The sequence below is a fragment of the Sceloporus occidentalis genome, unplaced genomic scaffold, assembly GCF_023333645.1.
Source record: "Sceloporus occidentalis isolate IW3139 unplaced genomic scaffold, rSceOcc1.0.p SCAF_7, whole genome shotgun sequence".
In the NCBI taxonomy this organism is placed as follows: domain Eukaryota; kingdom Metazoa; phylum Chordata; class Lepidosauria; order Squamata; family Phrynosomatidae; genus Sceloporus; species Sceloporus occidentalis.
The window spans coordinates 29,756,582-29,777,850 of NW_028316987.1; the positions used below are offsets into that span (position 1 = coordinate 29,756,582).

The following is a 21,269-nucleotide window of genomic DNA, read 5'->3' on the forward strand; positions in this document are numbered from 1 at the left end:
CGAGGTTTAGTAGCGGCTGTTCCCTTGGGTGGGACTCTCAGGCTTGCCTGCTCTGTTCCTGATGTCTGTCCATGCTGCTCTTCTTCATCCTCCTTGATAAGGGAAAGAGCTTCGAATCAATTCTCTAGCTGCAAGCTCCCCGAACAATCCCTTCTTGGCCTACTTCTCTGTGTGACATTCCTCCAGCTGTCTGCCTCCTGTGTATGTGAAGTGACCTCCTCGGCTCCAGCATCTTCCTCTGCATGGTATTCATCCAGGATTGTTAGTTCTGGTCTGTGTGTGCGTGTGGAGGTCAGTGCTTCTGGGGTAGTTTGCCTTTCACCAGGAGATAGTTCCTTTTTTTGTTTTGTTTTTTTGAAGAGTTAAAGAGTTTTAAAGAATTAAAGTACACTGACCCATGGATTGGATCAAATCAGGTTTTTAAAGTCAATTTTTTTTGCTAAAATTTCTAGACTTGAGTGTATACACTAACAACTTTTGCATCAGTGTAGAAAATTTCACTCCTACTCAAATATGACATTTATACAACATAAAAGTTCCTGAGAATTATTTTTGATTCTAATAGTCATATAAGAAAAGTGAATTGATATCTTATATCTTTTTTCTAACATTCTAGGGCTATTTATTAGTCTGTCTTTGGGCTGCCAGGTGAAATAAGGGACAGGATACCTGTCCATTTAATGGCTATGTAGAAAAGAGAATTTCAGCAGATTGCTCAAGCAGTTGCCGAAGAAGACAAACTTATAAGATTGCATGTTAACCATTTGTAATAACTCTTCCCACATTTTGCCTTTAAGCATAGAAATGACTTTCAGGAGCACTCCCTTGAGAGGAACAAGAGAACAGAAAAGGAAGAAAGATGTCACACGAAAGCCAATATTACAGTCATGCTATGGAAATTAGAAAAAAAAAATAAGAGGAAGAGGGGAGTGATAGTGAGGAAGCAAAGAAAAGAAAAGGAAATGAAAAAATTTCCTTGATGGAGCCTACCTCTATTTCTATCCTTGCAGATATTTTACGTTCTTGAGCATATATTTCAATGGTTTCTGAAGCACATTTAGAATATTTCATTTAGAATAAAAGACAGTTTTCTCAGTGAAATGCTGTTTGTGATATAAAACATATTTATCTATGCAACCGTATGTATTTCTTTAACCCTATCGTCATTTACTCCAAGATAGGAAAAAAGGTATGGAAGCAAAGCTCTATGAGGAACAGTGACAGAGTTCGGTATGTTGAGGCTGGAGAAGAGAAGATAAAGGTGATAGGAACACCTCAAATATGCAGGGCTATTTAGTTCCTCCAAGGTTGTATCGAATCTGTAAATGGAGCACATGGAATGAGTTTTTCCCCCTGCTGCTCCAGAGAGTAGCAATTGAATCTGTTGACCAAAACAGAACAAAACAAAACAAACAAACAAAAACCAAAAAACCAAAAAAACCCACCAACTAAAAACTTCCGAATGGTAAATTCTGTTCAACGGTGTAACAGATTTCCTTGGAAAGTGGTGGATCCATCTTCATTGTCAGTTTTTAGGTAATGACTACATGGCCGTCTGTCAGGGATATTTTACCTTTGGATTCCTGTATTGCAGAGCTGCAATAGAAAACCCATGGGGTCCCTTTCAATGGTACCATTCTATATTTCTGTGATACTATGCATCATTAATAGCATTAACATTATTTTATCATCCATAAGAGCTAAAGCTATTTACCTGGAGAGTTAATTCCTTTCTTATCCGTGTGATGTTAATGCTGTGTGGTTGGCCATTTGAAACATTCCTGTGGTCTACATTGATATTATATGGCTCTTTAGTTCCTCCAAGGTTGTATCGAATCTGTAAATTTCCTATATGGATGAACATTCAATAGATTAGTTTAAGATCAATTTTAATCACATTTAAGAACAGAGATTTTAAAAGGAACCAGATCAAAAACTGAAATTACCAGCAAAAGCTGCATATGTAGTTGAAAACTGACTTTCAGTTAAATATCAAAGGAAACAAGCAAGTTTTAAAAAGTCATATAAACAATAACAACAGCAGGAGCAGCATCAAAACAATGACATGGGATGGGGGTTGCTATAGAGAAAGCTCTTTCTCTGGTGTTTTCCAAGATTACAGATGTTTAGGTGACCCAACCTATTGATCTCAATGCACATTCCTTTAAATAACTTCATCCCAAACTTAGGTGAATGTATCTTGTTTAGTTAAGCTGCAGCTAACTTGCAGTTGTTGCATATGAGATTTGGAATGTGTCTTGGGTAGTGATTTAGGAGATTATCACACAAGCTTTTATCCTGTCATTTTCCTGACAGGGTAAATGTACATTTAACTTTAAAGATGGGTCTTTCTGCATTCACCTGTCTGTTGCCCATCTGCAATCTGAGCAAATCCCGTGCTTAAAAAGCCATGGGACAAGCATGGGTTACAAGAAGGCTGCAGACGGGTGAATGTGGTAAGACCCATCTTTAAAGTTAAATATGCACTTTTCCCATTGGGAAAATGATGGGATCTGCATAAATAACATCATTATTGTAAAAATCAAGGAAAGACAAATCACTTACCAGAGGGATTCACCAGCACAGCCATGTAGTCCTGGGAGTATGAACTAATGTACAGAAGGATACAGGGAGCTTTGTTAGTGCTGAAGCTAAAACTGAGCCCTTCTTTATTTAGGCTGAGGTCTGGCATAGTATTCTCTGGTTCTTTTGAGCTTAAAAGAGTCCGGCTACCTGAGTCCTTCATATTGTTCCCTGCATTTGTAAAATTATATCGCAGCCACATCCCCTCTTCAAAAAATGCTCCAACATCTGGGGAAGGGAAAGAGAAAAAGTGATATTCTTAAATAGAAATGTTCACTACTCATAAACTTCTTATCAAAAGCATTTTTTTTTCTTTTTCATGTACTTGACTATTAAGTCTCAGTTTATTAAAAATATGGACTTGTCTGGATGTAATGCTCCTGATTTCATAAACAATAGCATATGAAGATAGGAGCAGGTGTTGGCCATGTGTTTTCCACTCCATGTGTTTTCCACTCACATTACATGCTGATAATGCTGAAATGGGGAATTCTGGTTTAAACAAACGAAGATATGAAGCTGGGAACTTTATGTTTGCATCTGCATAATGGCTTGGAAACTATGTAGCAACATTCTCAAAACTGATCCTTCAAAGGGGTGTGATGCTGGTACCTTGAATTTAGCAATAGTTTCGAATTAACCATATGAGGCTTCGGAAGAATTTAATTGTTTTAATTGTTTTAATTGTAAATGTAATTGTAAAGAAAATGAAAAAGTGGAGCAAGATTAATACACATTTTGATGAGATTCCTTCACAATGTTTTGTTAAATCTAATGCTAGTGCCATTTTTATGGCTTGCTATTATTTATCTTCAGTTTTTGAGAAACTGAATTAATATGGCTAGAAGTGTCCCTGATGGAATCTCATAAAACAACTATTCATTCTTTCGTTTCAAAGCTTACCTTGACAGATTTATATCTGTCATTCCACAGGAGGAACACTAAATCTCCTCCAAAATACTAACATAAAAAGCAATTCTATTTTACACCTTTGTTCTCTGTTACATCCACTTTTAACTGATAATGAAAATCTCAAACTTACATGTTGATCCATGAGACATGCTACTTTGGCTTTGACCCCATTTTATGTTTCAACAGTATTTTGTTCATAACATGGCACTTTTCAGGGCACGACTGGTTTGCTACCGACTGCTTCCTTACAGAGGTTTCCCCAACTGTTCTTTCCCTCAAAATATGAACAAATCTTGATGGGCTGCCCCAAATTCTGAGCAGGGTGTTCATTAGGGTAATCAATCAACCAAGGCCTTATGAAGTATGAGTTAGGGAGTTGGGTATGTTTAACCTGGAGAAGAGAAGACTGAAAGGTGACATGAGAGCCATCTTTAAATATCTGAAGTGAGCTTGTTTTCTGCTGTTCCAGCAATTAGAACATGAACTAATGATTCAAATTGCAAGAAAAGAGATTCTACCTAAACATTCAGAAGAACCTCTTTACTGTAAGTATGTAGAGAGATCTTGTAGCACCTTTTAAACTAACTGAAAGAAAGAAATAGGCAGACTTAAGTCTACTTCTTCAGATGCATTTTGACAAAAATCTACAAAAACTCACGCTACCAACTTCTTTCTTTCAGTTAGTCTCAAAGGTGCTACAAGATCTCTCTACATACTGATTCTATAGACTGAGGGCCTGAACAGATAGGCCAAAAAAAAAAAAAACTGTGAAGGCTTTTATGGCTGGCATCCATGGTTTTTTTGTGGGTTTTTTGAGCTATGTGGCCATGTTCTAGAAGATTTTCTTCCTGACGTTTCGCCAGTATCTGTGGCTGGCATGCCAGCCACAGATGCTGGCGAAACGTCAGGAAGAAAATCTAGAACATGGCCACATAGCCCGAAAAACCCACAAAAAACCAAAAAAGCTGGCTTCTGTACGATATTGGAAGCATTAGATGATGCATGCCCCCAAGACATGTGGAAGATGTGCCAAAGCTGTGCCTGGGCTGCGGAAACCTGCCTCCAAAAGGAGTGGGTTTTTTTCTGCTCCAATTTGGGCCTGTGGTGGAGGGTGCACTTGGGGTCTCAGCATGTGGTTGCCGCTGTCTCAAGGCAGTTTGGGTGGGGGTGGCTTCAAGCCGCCCCTTTGTGCTGGTCTATTTAATCCCCTAACATGGCTATATCTTTGATCTCTTTAATGCACGAAGCTCTTTACTTCTTTAAGGGTTATGGACTTTGTTTTTTGATATCTTAAAACAGAGGGTGGATGGACATCTTTGAGGAATGTTTTAGTTGTGTATTCCTGCATAGATGGAGGATGGATTAGAAGCACTTGTGGCTTCCTCCATTCCTACAATTCTGTGATTTCTAAGATATTTAGTTGATTGATTATTTTATTTTTAATTGATTAACCAATTAATTGATGCAGATAATCCAAATATTAGTGGGGGTAGTTTGGGTTAATAATGAAAATAATCATGCAACAAGCTAAACTTGGCACTTATTGATGTCAATATTTTATTGTTCACTCACTATTACCACAACACATGACAGGCACACCCCCAGTCCCAAAAAGCATAAATTATCTTGCAACTCAACCGCTTTCTTCATAAAACCCCAGTAACAAAAGGCTTTATAATGAATGTATTACACATAGAGATGTAAACTGCCACAACTGAAGTATCCTCAGAGATCTCTCCTTATGCTCCTGAACGCACCCTTCATGTTTGCATGCGGTTTCTCTTGTGGAGTGAAATAAGCATGTATGGTCAGGAGCTTGGATAGCAGAGGAAGTGTGAACCTCCCTACAGTTGCTGAGAGTATTAGGGACATTAGCATTATAGTTAAGGCTAATTTATGAAAGAAGGGAAACTACAACTTCTTCTCTAAGACTGAGCAGCCAACTGAAGAACATTGTCTTATGTACCTAAAGTATATAGATGTGGAGGAGGAGCTGGATGATATGGGAGTAGGACTGCAAGAGATTATTCCCAGAGGACCTGAGAGTGTGGGAAGGATTGTATGGGAGGAGGTGTTCCCTCAGGTAAGCTGGACCCAAGCGATGTAGGGCGTCCAGATTTTTGGGGCGGCAGCAGAAAACGTCCTCTTGGAAGTAGTTACCAGTCTAGTTCTCTCTGACTGTAGTAGATTCTTCCCAGAGGTTCTGAGAGTGCGGGAAGGATTATATGGGAGGAGGCATTCCCTCAGGTAAACTGGACCCAGGCCAAGTAGGGCTTTATAGGTAATGACCAACACCTTATACTGTGCCCAGAAGCTAATAGGTAGTAAGTGAAGGGATTTTAGAATGGGTGTGATAGAATCAGACTTGGAACTCCCAGTCACCAATCTGGCTGCCATGTTTTGGACCAGTTGTAGCTTCCGAACATGGCATAAGGGTTGCCCCATGTAGAGTGCATTGCAGAAATTGAGACGAGAGGTTACCAGGGAGTGTACAACTGTTTCAAGGTTTTCCCATTCCAGGAAGGGTCATAGCTGGCGAATCAGCCGGAGATGATAGTGGGCACTCCTGGCTGTCGCGTCCACCTGGGACGACAGGTGAAGCGACGAGTCGAGGAGCACCCCCAAGCTACAAACACAGTCCTTTAGGGAAAGTGTGACCCCATCCAGAACTGGGGATCTTATCACCATACCCAGATTGGGATTGCCTATGACAAGTACCTCTGTTTTATTTGGATTCAATTTAAGTCTATTTTCCCTCATCCAATCCATTACTGACTTCAGACTTTCATTCAGAGGAGAGATGCCATCCTTGGTCACTGAAACAGTCCGAGACACGGAGTAACACATTTGGGTGTCATCAGCGTACTGGTAACACCCCGCCCCATGTCTCCGGATGATCTCACCCAGAGGCTTCATGTAAATGTTGAAGAGCATTGGTGATAGTATCACGCCTTGAGGGACTGGGATCTGAGCTCCCTCTTGTCCGAACAGCTGTTGTCAAGCGACACCATCTGGAATCTGCCTGAGAGATAGGATCGGAACCACTGCAGAGCAGTGCCTCCGATTCCCAATTCCCTCAGGCGCTCCAGAAGGATACCATGGTCTATGGTATCAAAGGCCACTGAGAGGTCTAAAAGCACCAATAGGGCCACACTTCCCCTGTTGATGCACAGACGGAGATCATCGACCAAGGCGACCAAGGCAGTCTCCACTCCGTATCCTAACCTGAAGCCAGTTTGAAATGGATCAAGATAATCAGTGTCATCCAAGACTGCTTGGAGTTGGTCGGCAACGGCCCTCTTGATCACCTTATCCAAAAATGGTAGAAGTGATACCAGCCGATAATTGGATCTCTTTAGGGGATCAAGAGAAGGCTTTTTAAGAATTGGTTTAAGAACAGCCAGTTTTGAACTGCCTGGAAAACAAACTTCTCTGAGGGAGGCATTGATTATAGCTCTTAAAAGAGTCCTAGTTGCCTCTCCTCCCTGAATGGCTAGCCATGAAGGGCAGGGGTCAAGAGAGCAAGTGGTCTTTTTAACCTTTCCAAGCAGCTTGTTTACGTCATCAGTACTCAGAGACTGAAATTGATCTAAATGAACCTCATTAACGGAGTTGCTGGATACCTCTTTTGTCATTTCTGTACTAAGGCTGGTGTCTAAGTCGGCCCTTATCTGAGAGATTTTATCTGCAAAAAAGTCATTGAAAGAGTTACAGTAGGCCTCTGTAAGTTGGAGTAACAGATTCAAGGTGGAAGGAGTCTGAGTTCACTTCTTAACCACCTTGAAAAGCTCTGCCGGATGAGACTTTGCAGACACAATAAATGCAGAAAAGTAGGATTTCTTTGCTGCATTTATTGCCACTCAATAGGCTTTGAGAGAAGTCCTATGACATGTCTTGTTGGATAAGAGTCGAGTCTTTCGCCAGTGACGCTCTAGTTGTTGTGCAGCCCACTTCATTTTTCTAAGATCTTCTGTATACCAAGGGTTTCTATTTGAAGCGGGTTGAAAAGGACGCTTGGGAGCAATTGTGTCGATAGCCTTTGTAAGATCATTATTCCAGATATTCACCACGGCTTCGACAGAATCGCTGATGTTACCAGCCATTGCACCCTCTAGGGCTCCCTGGAACCTTTTGGGTTCCATTAGCCTTCGAGGGCGGACCATTCTAATAGGTCCACCACCCCGGGGGAGTTATAGGTAGTGGCCTTCAGTCCAACCTTCACCAGGAAATGATCCGTCCATGATAAGGGGGAAGTTTGAGTTACTTCCGCCCATGGATGTTCCCGTTCTGAACAGAAAACCGCATCAAGAGTATGACTGGCACAATGCGTCGGCACAAAGATGATTTGGTATAGGCCCATGTTGGTCATGGCACACGTGAACTCCCGAGCTGCCCCTATAAGATCTGAAGAATTGGTCTCGAGGGGGATGTTGAAATCTCCCAGAACAAGAAGCCTGGGAGTTTCCAACACCAGCTCCGAGACCAGTTGGGTCAGCTCAGCTAGGAAGTCTATTAAGCCATGGGGTGGTCGGTATACCAACAGAATCCCCAGACTGTCCCTTGTCTTCAGGCAAAGGTACATAGTCTCGATGTGGTTTAATTGTCAGAGAGGTATCCTGGTCAGGGTGAGGTTGTTCTTATGGACTATGGCCACACTGCCCCCTCGCCCACTTCCCCTTACCTGCTCCTTAACGGCATACCCGGCTGGGAGAGCTTGAGCCCACGTTACACTGTTATTGTCCCCCAGCCAGGTTTCTGTGATAAAGACCAGGTCAGTGGCTGAACGGGATGTAGGAGTTCTAGTAGACTACAAGCTGAATGTGAATCAGCAGCGTGATGTGGTAGCTAAAGAAGCCAACACAATTCTAGTCTGCATCAATAGAAGTATAATGTCTAGACTGAGTGAAGTAATAGTGCCACTCTATTCTGCTTTGGTCACGCCTCAACTGGAATACTGGGTCCAGTTCTTGGCACCACAATTCAAAAAGGATATTGAGAAGCTGGAGCATGTCCAAAGGAGGACAACCAAAATGGTGAGGGGTCTGGAACCATGCCCTGTGAGGAGAGACTTAGGATATTATTGCACTGAATCAACTCATTCCTGATGGGATAAAGTCATGTTTAATTTTAAAAGTGGGTGTTATCGCATGCAGCCGAGTCTGGGCAAATGCAACCTGTATGCAGCCCAGATCCCAGCCATGCTTATCCAGCTGCTTTTCAAAAACAGCAAAATACCAGTTTTGAAAAGTCGTAGGATAAGCACGGCTGGGATCTGGGGCGGCATATAGGTTGCACTTGCATGGTCACAGCTGCATGCGATAACACCCGGTGTTAAAATAAAACACCACTGTATCCCGTCGGGCATAAGTCACTTTAAATTCAATGCGATAATCTCTTTGGGGAGCTGAGAATGTTTAGCCAGGGAAAGAGAAGATTAAGTAGTGATATGATAGCCCTGTTTAAATATTTGAAGGAATGTCATATTGAGGCTGGAAAAAGCTTGTTTTTTGCTGCTCCAGAGAACAAATTCCAGAACAATAGATTCAAGCTACAGACAAAGAGATTCCAGCTCAAGATTAGGAAGAACTTCCTGACAGTAAGAGTTATTTGATAGTAGAGCACACTACCTCAGAGAGTGGTGTAGTCTCCTTCTTTGAAAGTTTTTAAAAAGAGGCTGGATGGCAATCCATCACGGGTGCTTTGATACTATGTTCTATGTTCCTGCATGGCAGGGGGTTGGACTGGATGGCCCTTGTGGTCTCCTCCAACTAACTCTATGATTCTATGATCCCATTTATGCTTATGCAGAATAATTCCCACTAAATTGACGTGGGTTGCTGCTGTTGCTCCGTACTTTCATGTCGTTTTGACTTATGGCAACCCGACCCTATCATGGGGTTTCATGGGGCTTGTCTGACAGGGTTTGCTTGACATGTTTCTTCAGAAGAAATTTGCCATTTCCATCCTCTGAGGCTGGAAGAGTGTGACTTGCCCAAGGTCACCAAGGTTTATGTGGCCCAGATGAGATTTGAACCCTGGTCTTCAGAATCCTAGTCCAACCCTGATAAATGTGAGATTGCTGTTCTCTCCTCAGGTTGGTAAATTTTAGATCATAGAGAAGCAGGGTAATGTGTGGATCTGAAGTTTCGTTCTGCCATTCATACACCTATGTTAGTATTTGTGAGGCAAGGGAGAAATAGCTTTGTCTCTTCATCACTTCTTCAATTTCTCCAAAGTTAAACTGGTGGAAGCAAAAATACTTGTGAGAAGGCATAGGCAGGATCTGAGCCTAAAATACCAAGCCAAAATACACATCCTTTGAACTCAGAATTTCTGCTCCAGCAAAATGCCCATTTTATAGATGACAATTTCCTAAAATCAGCTCTAAATAAATTCCTCTAAAATAAATTTATTTTTTCAAATTAGTACTATAGAAACATCATGACATCCAGATCAATTACCCTCCAACATATTATCCATTCAGTCTCTGCCTCAAATTAATTTCTGTTTAACTGCACAAGCCCCACTCTTGCAGCAATTGCCATCAGTTTTTTTAAAAAAACCTGAAATATACTACTTTCAGGGCAGCCATCACATCTTCTCAGTTGCATGACTGGGACTGCTGCTCCCATCGCACTCTCTTTCTGATTTTCCCTTAACCCTGCTTCCCTGCCGTATCTCCTGCCCAGCATGCATTTAGGTTATTTAATTTTATCCCCCTCTGCCCAGTTTTCCATGCATTTCTGGAGCTCTGTTATTGCCAGTTAAGTTTTAAAAAGGAAAGGAAAGAAATAGAAAAAATAAATAAAGGGAACCAGCTTGCTTGGGAATAGCTAGGGGGAGGGGAGACAAGAAAAAGGAGGGGATACCATGTGACTGCTCATCTTGGAACTGCCCTGGAAGCTACGTTTTGCACTTGGGGACCTGCATGATTATGAGGACATTGATAGGTTCCCCTGTCAATGAAAAGGGACAGAGCAGCTATGAGGCAGGGACAGAGCAGCTATGGCTGAGATGCAGCATTGTGCAATAAATATTACTAAAACCACTTTTTTCCTGGTCTCTCAGTTCAGTTATAGTTTCTCTGTAAGCTAGCTCTCCTGATTCTCTCTCACACATTATCTCTGTGATGCAATCCCACCCCTGCTCTGCTTACCACCACATTTCTCTCCTTCCTCTGCAAGCCCTACTGTTTGTCTGCTTAGTTCACCATCTTGTCATGATGATCACTTTCCTATCTCTGCTGATGAAAAGCAAAACAGTAAATCCTTCTGAATCAAAAGACAGGGTAGGTATTAAAGAAACAACCTAGGGAGAATTATGTTGCATTGGTATCAATGACAAAGATTTAAACAAGTGCTTAGATCTCTGCACTGTGGCAAAGCACATCATGCACTTTTTCATTCATGTGCATCCAGTAAATCCTATTACAGTGCTGATTTATTTGCAGACACAGAGGTTATGTATGCATGGAAAGAAACTAGGACAGGAAAAATGAATTAGACCTTATTTGTAGCAGGGAGATGGGGGAGATTGTGCTGCCATTTTTAACAGTGATTCTGTACAATATGTCTGAATCATGACAAGAGAAAGGGCACATAGTGTGCATTATAGTAGTCTGTTTAGGAACAGGTGTGTGGATCATTCACTTTATGTTTATCTCTCATCCTCATCACAACTCCCCTACCCAAAGGCAGCTTATAATTTAATACAATAGATATAAAAATATATAAAAGGTTATCCTTAAGACTGATTAAATTATCAAGAAAATTAAAAACAATATATATTTTATACTCTTATCAAGAAGGAGTTAAAATAAAATAATATAAAACAGCAATTACATTATTAAAAGCTCTTTCTTTAAAAATAGTCAGCTCCTGAAAGAAATGAAAAGTCTTTGCTTACTGATGAAACTACAGCGAGCAAGGGTCATTCTAACTTTCCTAGGAAGTTACACATTCTACGAATAGCCTTTCAGAAGACCCTGTATTGTATTCTTCCAGATGTGCTTGTGAAGATGGCAGTACTCAGAGGGCCTCTCCTGAAGATCTCAGGTCCTGGCAATTCATCAGATATTATGGACCTAAGCTATACAGAGCTTTATAGGTCAACATCAGCATTTTTTGAATTGTGCCTGGAAAGAGACTGGTAGCTTAGTAGAGTAGAGGAACAGTGTGCTCCCTCCAGTGAATTGTCTGACTGCAGGTCTTTGGGCCAACTGAAGTTTTTGAACACTTTTCAAAGCCAGCTCCAGTCATGTGTTATTGCAAGCCAAAAGGGATTTAGCTATGGCATGGGCAGCTATGGCCAAATCTGACATCTCCAGGAATGTGTACAATTGGTACACTAGTTTTAACTGCACTAATGCACTCCTGGCCACCACAGAAACCTGAGCATGTAGGCTATGCACTGAATCCAAGAATATCCCCAAGCTGTAGACCTGTGTCTTCACAGAGAGTGTAATTTATTTAGCACAGGCCAAATCCATGTTCCCTGATTTGACTGAACTGAAGTATTTATGTTGTGTCTGGATTAAACTTTAACTTATTTGCTGTCATTCAATCCATCACTGACAACAGACACTGGTTTAGAATGAATTTGATGGCGCTTGAATTCTTATGTAGCAAAATCAGAGAAAATAAGAACATAACCGATGTTAAGACCAAGGGTTACGTAACCAAGTTGAGAGCTTTCGCAGATGACATGGTTATATACCTAGCGGAACCTCTGGAGAGTATACAAGAGCTGTTGAATGTGTTAAAAGAATATGGTCAATATTTTGGATTTAAAATCAATAAGGATAAAACAAAAGTACTAACTATGAACATGACGCACAATGAGAGAGAACTGTTTAGGATGAGATCAGATTTAAAAATGGAAACCAAAGTGAAATATTTGGGAGTACAAATTACATCCAAAAATTCAGATTTATTTAGAAATAATTATGAAGTGGTATGGAAAAGTATCAAGACAAAATTAAAGAACTGGAATAATCTACACCTATCTTTGTTAGGCCGTATTTCAGTAATCAAGATGTATGTTCTACCAAAAATTTTATTTCTTTTTCAGGCCATTCCAATAATAATTAATGACATCCCTTACAAAAACTGGCAGCAGGATATTAATAATTTCATTTGGGCAGAGAGAAAGCCGAGAATTAAGACTAAAGTCTTACAGGATGATGTAAGCAGGGGAGAACTTGGCCTACCTAATTTAAAACTTTATTTTTATGCTTGTGCTTTGGATTGGAAAAAGGAGTGGCTGAAGTTAACTGATAGAAAATTACTAGCTCTGGAGGGTATAGATAATGTGTATGGCTGGCATGCATACTTATACTATGATAAAGGTAAAGATAATGGGGATTTTAAAAATCATTGTATAAGGAATGCTTTATGGAAAATATGGGAGAAATATAAGATGAGAATAAACGGAAGGCTACTACTAAGTTTATCATCAAACGAAGCACTATACAGAAATGAAGAAATGTTACAAAACAAATGGATAACTTATAAGGAGCTATTGAAATTGAATGGAACAAATTTAAGACTCAAAACAATAGAACTAAAAATGAAGGTATAAGATGCAATTGGTTTATGTACATGAGAATTAGGGAAAGATTTATCTTAGATTATAAAAATATTGGTATTATGACAATCAAAACCAGCTTAGAGAAGGTATTATTGAGAGACTTGGACCATCTGGTCGCAAAAATTTATAAAATCCTGCTAGGATGGGAAATGGAAGAGGAGCAGGTAAAATATTATATGGTCAGATGGGCACAGGATCTGGGAGAAACAATATATATGGAAGAATGGGAAGGATCTGGAAGAAGAAAATAAAGCATACATTAAACTACAATATGAGAGAAAATGTTTATAAGATGTTGCACAGATGGCACTTTATGCTGGCCAAATTAGCAAAGATTAAAAAAAATAACAAAAATCAGTCCTGGAAGTGTACAAAAGAGAAGGAAACTTTTCTCCACATGTGGTGGTCCTGTTCTATAGCCCAAAGTTTCTGGTCCCAAATACATATGGCCTTACAGGAGATCTTACAAAAAGAAGTTAGGAAGGACCCTAAAATATTTCTTTTAGGAATAATGGATGAAGTATTAGAAAAAGCCTGTAGCAAGAAAATGTTTTATATTTTAGTTGCGGCCAGAACACTTTATGCATCTATGTGGAAAGCTGTAAAATACCCTCAATATCGGAATGGTATGAGAAAATATTAGATCTCATCGAAATGGACAAACTGACAAGTTTGTTGAGAAATAGATCGGATGATAACTTTAATAAAGACTGGTCGACAGTGATGAATATAATAAATAATAAATTACTACAGAAAGAAAACTCAAAATAAGATAAGCAATGTTTTGTGAAAACTCCAGTAAAGATGACTCAAAGGTGTGGGATATATATATTCATTTCCTTTTCTTTTGTGCTACAATAATGATATTAAATGGAAAGTTAGAGATATAAACTATAAGTTAAGCTAAGTGAAAAGGAAATAAATCTTAGGTAAAGATAATAAGACAAATCTAGGAAATTTTAAGATAGGCACTATGAAGTCTGAAATATCAAAGTATATGTATTATTTTGTTGTTTATTTGTATATATATGTCTCATTGTATGTTTTTTGCATATGATTGTGTGTTTGTTATGTATGATAATACATGTCTTAAAAATAAAAAAGTAGGAAAAAAAGAATTTGATGGAAAAGTAGAGTTGGATGTCATCAGCACCTTGGTGGCATCGAATTCAAAGCCACCAATGTCACCTGGCTCTCCAGTGACAAAAATTATTCCAGGAGCAGACCCAGAATACAGAGTGTTCCTTCAAAGGGAATACAACCCCATCCACATCAAGTAAACACCCTCTAGGACCTGGGAAATAACATTGCATATAATACTTTTCTCATTAAGATTCAGTTCCCATTTATTTGTCCTCATCCAGCTCATGATTGTGTCCATACACTATTTCATTTTTAATTTCTATTTAAAAAAGACATACATGCTTATAACATTCTACAATAACATTATTCAGCTAACTAACTAACATAATGTGCTACCTATCACCTCTACTAAACATACCCACATATATACATATTTACATACAAACATAAAAAGGATACTATATATTTTTCATAGCATGCTTTTTGTATCTTCCCTAATAAGTGAGTTCACTTTCTCTTATTTTGTTTGTTCTGTTTTTCTTTATAATTTTCCTATTCCAAAACTCTAGTTCCCATATTTTATCTTGCTACCCTCTTCTATATTAAATCGTTTCCGTCTTATTTATTATCATTGTTATTGTTCCCTTTATTATCTTTTCTCTATTATATTCTCATTCCCATATTTTATACTCTTATCAAGAAAAATAGGGGAGTATAGAGGCATATATTTATATTCTCAAACCTCAAAAATTAAATCATTTTAAGTTCTATTCCTTCACCCTTTAATCAAAGTTCCATCCTTTTGTTATACTGTAAACTTTAAGACAGTTTCAATCATTTTCAGTTGATTTTCTGTCTCCCTCCTCGAACCCTATTTTGGAACCATTGAAAGCCTGCTGTGACGAGTGTAACAACTTCTTCGCGGATAAAATCTCTTGGCTAAGGGCTGATCTCGATGCCAGTGTTGGTTATTACCTATAAAGCCCTAAATGGCTTGGGCCCAGGGTACTTGGAGGACCGCCTCTCCCCGTACAATCCGCCCCGCACTCTCAGGTCGGTCGGGAAGCATTTGTTGAGGGTCTCGAAGACGAGATATACATCGACCTCACAAAGGGCATTCTCCATCTCAGCCCCGCAGATCTGGAACACCCTCCCCGACGAGCTCCGTTCCGTCACCTCCCTAGACCTTTTTAGAAAAAAACCTCAAGACTTTTCTTTTTCAACAAGCTTTCCCCCATGTATCTTGATATTGTTTTCCCTCGATATGCACATTGTTTTATCCAGCTAGTTTGTACTGGGTTTTAATAGTTGTATGGTTTTAATAATTTTTAATTGTAATTTTAGTAGTTTTATCATTTGATTATGATTGTAATATGTTATGTTTTATTTTGAATTGATTTGTTTTGTTCTGTTGTACACCGCTTTGATCTATTTTGGAAAAGCGGTCTATAAATAAACTGTATTATTATTATTATTATTATTATTATTATTATTATTATTATATCTTTCATAACAGAGGTTAAAATGTCCAAATCCATTGCTTCTCTCAACTTTACAAACCATTCTTCTTCTGAAGGTACATTTTCTTTTTTCAAATATTTTGCATATAATATCCTTGCTGAGGTAACCCTATATAATATAATACATGTTTCTTTTTTTATCAATTCTTAGCTTGTGTATCATATACAGCATTCTTTCCCAGTATCTTTTGGCTTTGGGACATTTCCACCATTGATGGAAAAATGGTCCTTCTGGTTTGTGACATTTCTAGCATTTTATGTCACCTGTGTTATATATCACATTCAATTTAAAGGGTGTCATGTACATCATCTTAAGAAAATTTTCCTTATATTCTTGACACAAAGTAAATTTATTTGTAGTTTTCCAGTTTTTTCCCCATGTTTCTAATTCTATAGGTTCTCCTATGTCTTGTGCCCATTTCACCATAACATGTTTCACATTCTCATTCTCCAAATTTCTGGTTTTTAGGATTTTGTAATATTTGGATATATGCTTTTCCCCTTTATCTATAAATATTTTGTCTAATTCGTTATTTTCTCTTGTAAATCCTATTAATCTTATATCTTTTGTGAACTGTTCTAATAATTGATTGTATGTAAACCATTGAATATTTATTCCTTCACTTTTTAATTGTCCTTATCTTAATAGTGTAGTTTTTCTCTTTTCCTTGTACTATCAAGTCTTTATATTTTATCCAATGTTCTTCTTTTTCTTTTAATCTGTATTGGAATGCCTCTTGTGGCGAGACCCACATTGGTATTTCTTTATAGAATTGTTTCTTAATTTTTAACCAAATTTTTAGAAGTGATCTTCTGATAAAGTGATGTTGGAAATCTTTATTATGTTTAATTTTATTGTACCACAAAAATGCATGATATTCGAATCTCATATTGCTACTTTCCAGCATGAATACTCTTGTGTTATCCAGATTTACCCATTTTTCTATCCATTGTAGACATGAGGTGAAATAGTACAATTTAAGATTGGGTAATGCAAACCCTCCTTTTTCTTTATCTTCAGTTAACAATTTCCATCTAATTCTTGCTCTTTTTCCTTCCCATATAAAATTAGTTAATTCTTTTTGCCACTTATCAAATATTTTTTCGTCTGATATAATTGGTAGATTCTGAAACATATACATTAGTTTTGGTAGTACATGCATTTTAATAATTGCTATTCTCCATGATAATGATATATTTAATTTTATCCATTTAATTAAATCTTTATTTCCTTCCATACTGTATTATAGTTCTTTTGGAACAAATCAATATTCTTTTTAGTTTAATATATTCCAAGCTATTTTGCTTTAGTCACTATTTTAAACCCTGATTTCTCGCTTAATTCTTTATCTTCTTCCTGATTTTGATTTTTTGTAAGAATTACTGTTTTGGTTCACTTTGAATCCTGATACTTTCCTGTAGTTTTCTAAAGTTGTCTTCAAATGATTAATACTTGCAATTGGTTCTTCTAAAAAGCAAATTATGTCATCTGCAAATGCTTTTATTTTAAATGTTTGATCTTTTACTGTTACTCCTTTTTTTTCAGAATTACCCCATATTCCATTATTTAATATTTCTAATATGATGACAAAATGTAAAAGGGATAGCGGACATCCCTGTCGTGCCTTTTTTATGTCAAAAATTGAGATCTTTCATTGTTTATCAATAATTGTGCTCTTTGCTCTTTATAGATATTGTCTATCCAGTTACTAAAATTTAGTCCCATATCCATTCTTTTAATCACTTCATGTAGAAACGTACATTTCACCCTATGAATGCTTTTTCTGCAGCTAATAGAAGCATTGCAAGTTTTCTATCATTGTGACATTCAAAATGTTCTATTATATTTATTACTGTTAGTAAGTTGTCTTTCATTTGATGATTGGGTATAAATCCGTTTTGATCATTATGAATAATTTGCTGTAATATTTTCTTTAATCTTCCTGCTATGGTTGCTGTAAATATCTTATAATCTGTATATATTAAGGATATGGGCCTATAGTTTCCAACATCTAGTTTTTCTTTCCCCTCTTTGGGGATTAATGTTATGAAGGCATGTTTCCATGAATCAGGTAGTCCATTATTTTTAATATCGTTTAACACATTAGTTATTGGTTCTATTATCACTTCTTGCATTTTCTTATAATAATTTGATGGTAGACCAGGTGCTTTGCCTGCTTTCATGTTTCTAATTGCATCAATGGCTTCATTCTTAGAGATTTTTCGATTAAAATTTTCTTTTTGTTCTTCATTCAATTTTATTATTGTTTGCCCTTCTAAGTACGCAAGTATTTCTTTCATATCTTTCTCTTTCTCTGATTCTTCTAGTTGGTTCCCATATAACTTCTCAAAATATTCCCGAAATATATTATGTATACTGTCCTGGTTAGTGATTGATTTACCTTCATAATGAATTTCTGTTATTAATTTTCTCTCTCTTTCCTTTTGAAAAAATTATTTGCAAGTAATATGCCTGCTTTATTTTCATATTCGAAATGTTTCTGTTTACAGATTCTTAATTTTCGTTGGATTTCATTGATCGCTATTGATTTTAACCTTTGTTGTAAAATTTGTACTTCCATTTTGAATCTCCTTTTTTCTTCAATTCCTCTTCTTTTTCCTTTAGTTCTTTTATGATCTCCTTCTCTTTTTTGTTCTTCTTTTCTTTTTTCTGAATTTATTTTTATGAATAGCCCTCTAATAAAAGCTTTGCTTGCGTCTCATATCATTTTTTGTTTCATCCCTTCTTTTGAATTTTCTTTAAAGTAATATTTTAATTCTTCTTTAATTTTATTCACAGTATTTTCTTCATTTAACAAATTATTGTTAAGTCTCCAAATAAAATCTTGTTTCTTTTCATACATCTTTAATATAATGGGATTGTGGTCTGATACTGTTCTTGTCAGGGTGTCCATCAGTTCCTCATTTGGTAGCAATGTTTGTGTGGCAATGAAAAGATCTATTCTAGAAAAAGAATTGTGTGCGTCCAAATAGAAAGTATAGTTCCTTGCTTGGTTGTACTTATATCTCCAAATGTCAATCATGTTATATTCTTCCAACAGTGCAAAGAAAGATTTGGGTAATTTTCCCTGATTTTTTTTCTTATTTGTTTACCTGAATTTGAGATTCTCTCTAAGTCTGGTTGGATTACTCCATTAAAGTTGCCAGGTAGTAAAATTTTGTCATATTCTGTATTTTTAAATTCTGTATTTATTATTGTAAAGTATTTTTCTCTGTTTTCCAATGGGGCATATATCCCCACTACCAGAACTGTAAGATTTTTAGGTTTAACTTCCACTGTCAGATATGTGCCGTCTTTATCTTTAAATATTTATTTTGTGCTGTATTTTTTGTTTACATATATAACTACTCCTTTTTTCTTGGTATCTGTAGTTGATGTAAAACACTGTCCTAATTTGGGGTTTCTTAAATATTTGATTTCTTTGTTCCTTATTTTAATTTCTTGAATACAAATGATGTCTCCTTTTAATTTTTCTAGTTGGTGGAATATTATGCTTCTTTTGTAGTTTGAATTTATCCCTTTTACATTCCATGATAAAATATTTATCACCATTTCCCCAGATTATGTTGTTTTTTCTTCTTGCTATTATTATTTTATTTTATTTAGTTCTGTTATTATTACTATTATTAACTTTTTCCACCCCTTCTGCCCCTTTATTTATTTATTTCCAACTTTATTTATCTTTACCACTATCTTGGTCTGTAATGTCCCCTTATTGTTCTTTATTAATTCCTTCTTCTGCCTCTTCGCCTCTGTCTATTTCTTCGTTTCCATCTTTTCCTGGTCCCATGATTTCTTCTTCTTCAGATCTATGAATTGGCGAGTTATTTCTTATATTTTCTTCTTCCTTTTTCCCCCTCCTTGGTTCTTTCTTTCTTCTTCCTTTTTCTTTTCGCCATGTAGATTTGCTTTCCGTTCTCTTACTTTAAATGTCTTTTTTCTGCCATCTTCTTTATTTTCTCTTCTTAATTTTTGTTCCATTTCATTAGCTTTTTCAATATTATCAATTCTGTATCTTTTCTGTTTGTAAGTGAAGGATAGTCCTTCAATCCTCTCCCATTTGTAGTCTATACCCAACATCTTCAATATTTGGACCAAAGGTTTATATTTTTGTCTTTCTATCATTATTTGTGGTGGTATATCCTTGAAAATTTTTACTCCAATGTCTTCAATTTAAGTTGATCTTCATAACTTCTTTGAATAACCAGGTCTCTTCTTTTAGTACATGTGAAACAAATTACCATATCTCTTGGAATCCCTCTGTCCTTTGCCTGTCTTGAATTAATCCTGAAGATTTTGTCTATCTCCATTTCAGTTTTTTCTATAGAGTATCCAATGTATTCTGCGAGAGATGATAATATTCATTCAATAAGATTTTCGTTATCTTCCTCTCAAATTCCTCGGATTTTAATGCATGTATCTCTATAACGTAATTCGTTCATCCAATCTCTCAAATGTAGTTGGTCTTGTCTTTGTTTCAATTCTTTTACCTCTATTTCAATGTTGGTTGTTTTTTCTTTTGTCTTTTCTACTTCCTTTTGTGTTTTTGTTATGTCCAGAGTCATTTTATCCATCTTTTTACCAATATTTTCGAGTTCTTTTTTCAAGTCCCTCCTCATCTCCACTCTAGTTTCTTAAATTTCATCTCTTGTAAGCCAGCAGTGGCAAGCTGGTTAGATTGTTTCAATTCTTGTTGTATTGACGTAGTTTTAACTTTAACTGTATACTCATGTCATGTTATTGTACGAATGTTTTATAATGTTGTACACTGCCCTGATTATATAGAAGGGCGGTATAGAAATAAATTTATTATTATTATTATTATTGTCTCTTGACTCATTTCTCTCAAGTCTTCTTTAATCTCTTGTCTCAATTCTTTCATTTCTTGTCTTATATTTCTAATTTCCTCTAATAACAACATATTAGGGTCAATTGTTCTTATTGTATCTTCTGTTGATCCTCTTCTATGTTGTGATTGTTGAAACTGAGTTTGTACTACTCCTTTTTTGAAAGTTGCCATGCTTTCAATCTGTTCAAGCTTATCAATAAATATTTATTGTTAATATTTAAGTATCTCTTAATCTTAAATCCTTATTCCCCAATGAATGATAACCTTACTTTACACTTCAATTCCCATCTTTGTCCAACATATATTTCAATTTCCTGTTGTTAACCTTCAATTCCCAACTCTTAATCCACAAATACCTACTGTAATTATTGTTCTATTTTCTATCACAATTCTCAATTCTCAATATTAATTTTCTAACAATTATCCTCCACCAATTCTATGATATTCCTCTTCCAAGGTAGAAAAGTTTAACTATACTGTTCTTGTTATTGCAATTATCAGAAAGGGGAAAAATAATCCCTAAATATTCTGTCATTTTAAATACTTTCAAAATACTATAGTAAAGTTTATAGTAGTAATGCTAGGTATTGTTCACATCCCCAAACTAAAATTACAGAGACCAAGATAATCTTCTCCCCCCCCCCCCAACAGTATTATTTTCCTGACAGGTTTTTATTACAGAAAATAGTCCACCTGCTTGCAAACTTATTCT

The 21,269-nt window shown here is 36.8% G+C and overlaps 1 protein-coding gene across 2 annotated transcripts in view; it reads right to left on the reverse strand.

Annotated features, from left to right (window-relative positions):
- The window catches only part of LOC149309469 (contactin-associated protein-like 2), a 1,389,887-nt gene that overhangs the window by 72,124 nt on the left and 1,296,494 nt on the right, over positions 1 to 21,269 (reverse strand). For both annotated transcript variants that reach the window (XM_089532517.1, XM_089532516.1), the window contains 2 exons: positions 2,566 to 2,811; positions 1,715 to 1,848 (listed from right to left, as the gene is read on the reverse strand). In XM_089532517.1, the coding sequence (XP_089388643.1) occupies positions 1,715 to 1,848; positions 2,566 to 2,811 (380 nt within the window). The remainder of the gene's footprint in view (positions 1 to 1,714; positions 1,849 to 2,565; positions 2,812 to 21,269) is intronic.